The sequence below is a fragment of the Mytilus edulis genome, unplaced genomic scaffold (genome assembly GCF_963676685.1).
Source record: "Mytilus edulis unplaced genomic scaffold, xbMytEdul2.2 SCAFFOLD_2454, whole genome shotgun sequence".
NCBI lineage: Eukaryota > Metazoa > Mollusca > Bivalvia > Mytilida > Mytilidae > Mytilus > Mytilus edulis.
This window is the reverse complement of record NW_027267955.1, coordinates 5893-8342: the sequence shown is the minus strand read 5'-3', so window position 1 is coordinate 8342 and position 2450 is coordinate 5893. Positions and strand designations below refer to the sequence as shown.

The window sequence follows — 2450 nt, the reverse complement described above, 5'->3', positions numbered from 1 at the left end:
CACTCCCTGTTGGGTGTCTCGCTGTGACTTTAACATGAAGAACAGCAATAAAAGTGCTGTTCCTTTGTTTTTGTGTGTTTTTTGCTGTGTATCTACTGATTTTGTGTGTTTTTTTGCTGTGTATCTACTGATCTGTGTGTTTTTTGCTGTGTATCTACTGATTTTGTGTGTTTTTTGCTGTGTATCTACTGATTTTGTGTCACGGATAGATGCCCATTATCCTTTGTATTTGCTTTTCAAAAAAGCGTGAGTGAACATATCTAAATAACACAAATAACAATGTGATAAACTTTAATATTACCATAACAGGATAACTATAATGTATGTCACAGTATAATTGTACGAGTATTATTAGTTTGTTATATAATATACGCTGAGCAGATTCGAAATATCCACCGTGTCATATCAGTCCGAAAACCTTTCGTTCTTTTGAAACAAGTAGAACTAGTCATTTCCGGTTTCAACAAGACAAATCTCTGCTTCAACGGCAATTTGTTAAAACTCTAAATATTCTAAATATCTATATATAATTAACTACAGTGTCCACTTTCCTTGCTAAATAGTTTAAGAATATTTTTGACATTTGTAAATTATATTAATTACACCACATCACATACGAAAATTTATAAATCCGCAGTGTTATAATATACAGATGATTGAGCAAGCAATATTCCATTCGATCTATATTCACTAATCGAAAAATTTATCTTTTATATTTTTATCCTATTTCAAATTTATTCACTAAAAAACGACATCGCCATATGATGAACGAGTCGAGTAAATACTAGACCGTACAGTTCTAGCGGAACCCGGTCTTTCTCTACTCATCCTGACAATAGTAGAGCTTGCCGCCGGTCTGGTTACGTATGTCTCTACAGATCTTGGTGTAGTAACGATTGATGCGGCTGGCCTCGTTCTGGTCACAACAGTTTCTACCGGTCTTGATGTAGTTATAACGGATTCTACAGGTCTAGCCGTTGTATATCTTCTCTCTTCAGATCGGACTACTCTGCCGACAGACCGTGCCCGCGTCACAACTCTTTCTACTGGGGCAGTAACAATCCTCTCAGCTGGTCTAGATCTTGTGATAACCCTTTGAACTGGTGCAGGTTCCACAACTCTTTGAACATATCTCTCAACTGGCGCAGGTTCGACTACTCTTTGGACAACACGTTCAACTGGTGCAGGTTCGACTACTCTTTGAACAACTCGTTCAACTGGTGCCGGTCTTCTTATTACTCGAACTGGTTGCGTCTGCACCACTCTCTCAACTGGTTGTTGCACCACTCTTCTAACGGTCGGTGCAGGTCGTATTACTCTTTGGATTTGTTGTGGAACTACTTCAACTCGTTGTTCTCTCACAACTTCAACGGGCCTTTTTGTGACATACTGAACAGGTCTCTCCCTTACATACTCAACGGGCCTTTCCCGCACATACTCAACGGGTCTTTCCCGCACATACTCAACCGGTCGTGTCACGATCCGCTCTGCCGGTGCTTGTTTGATTATTCTCTTTTCTACAATGTCTTGTGTCATGACTCTATCTAATGGCACTGGTTCTGAGATAATTCTTGTTTCGTATGGCGCCATTGGATCAGTGGAATCGACTGTCATGCGCTTTACCGATTCTGTCTCTTCGCCATTGAGTTCCAAATGATCGATATCGCCGTTTTGTATTGGCGATGTTTCAGCTTCAAAGTCTATGTGACTGCTATCGGACATGTTACCGTTAACCTCTTTTTCAAAATATGCAAATCCTGTATCTACATAAAAACTGTTTTCTGTGTCGCCTGTAAAAATAAAGAAATTTCATTGGTTAAAATTATGTAACATTTTACTTTGAACTTATTTGGTAATGCATTAAAACACTGTATCTAAAACATAATGGTACTGAAATAAATGTGAAAATATTTTCAAATTCTTCTTTCTCCTGCATATTTGATACTGATTCATATCTTTCTGTCCATACATTTCATCTAAATAATACGGGAAATCTTACCAACTTCAACCATATTTTTCTAGGTTTTTCTAGGTTTTTCTAATGATACTAGTGAAATCTAATAATTAACAAGAATGTGTCCAAAGTACACGGATGCCCCACTCGCATTATCATTTTCCATGTTCAATGGACCGTGAAATTGGGTAAAAAATCTAATTTGGCCTTAAAAGTAAAAAGATCAACCAAAAGGGAACATGCGTACTAAGTTTCAAGTTGATTGGACTTCAGCTTCATCAAAACTACCTAGACCAAAAACTTTAACCTGAAACTTGCACTTTTAATTTCTATGTTCAGTGGACCATGAAAATGGGGTCAAAAGTTTAATTTTGTTTTAAAATAAGAAAGATCATATCATAAGGAACATGTGTACTAAGTTTCAAGTTGATTGGACTTCAGCTTCATCAAAAACTACCTTGACCAAAAACTTTAACCTGAAGTGGGACGAACGGAC

The 2450-nt window shown here is 37.3% G+C and overlaps 1 protein-coding gene across 1 annotated transcript; it reads right to left on the bottom strand.

Moving 5' to 3' along the window:
• Positions 1-274: 274 nt before the first annotated feature.
• Positions 275-1791, bottom strand: LOC139506301 (mantle protein-like; the record flags this gene model as incomplete). Its single annotated transcript, XM_071295443.1, is given in 1 exon segment — positions 275-1791. A coding segment is annotated over 1 exon segment (1050 nt), but the record flags the coding sequence as incomplete, so codon positions are not given.
• Between the last annotated feature and the right edge of the window lie 659 nt (positions 1792-2450).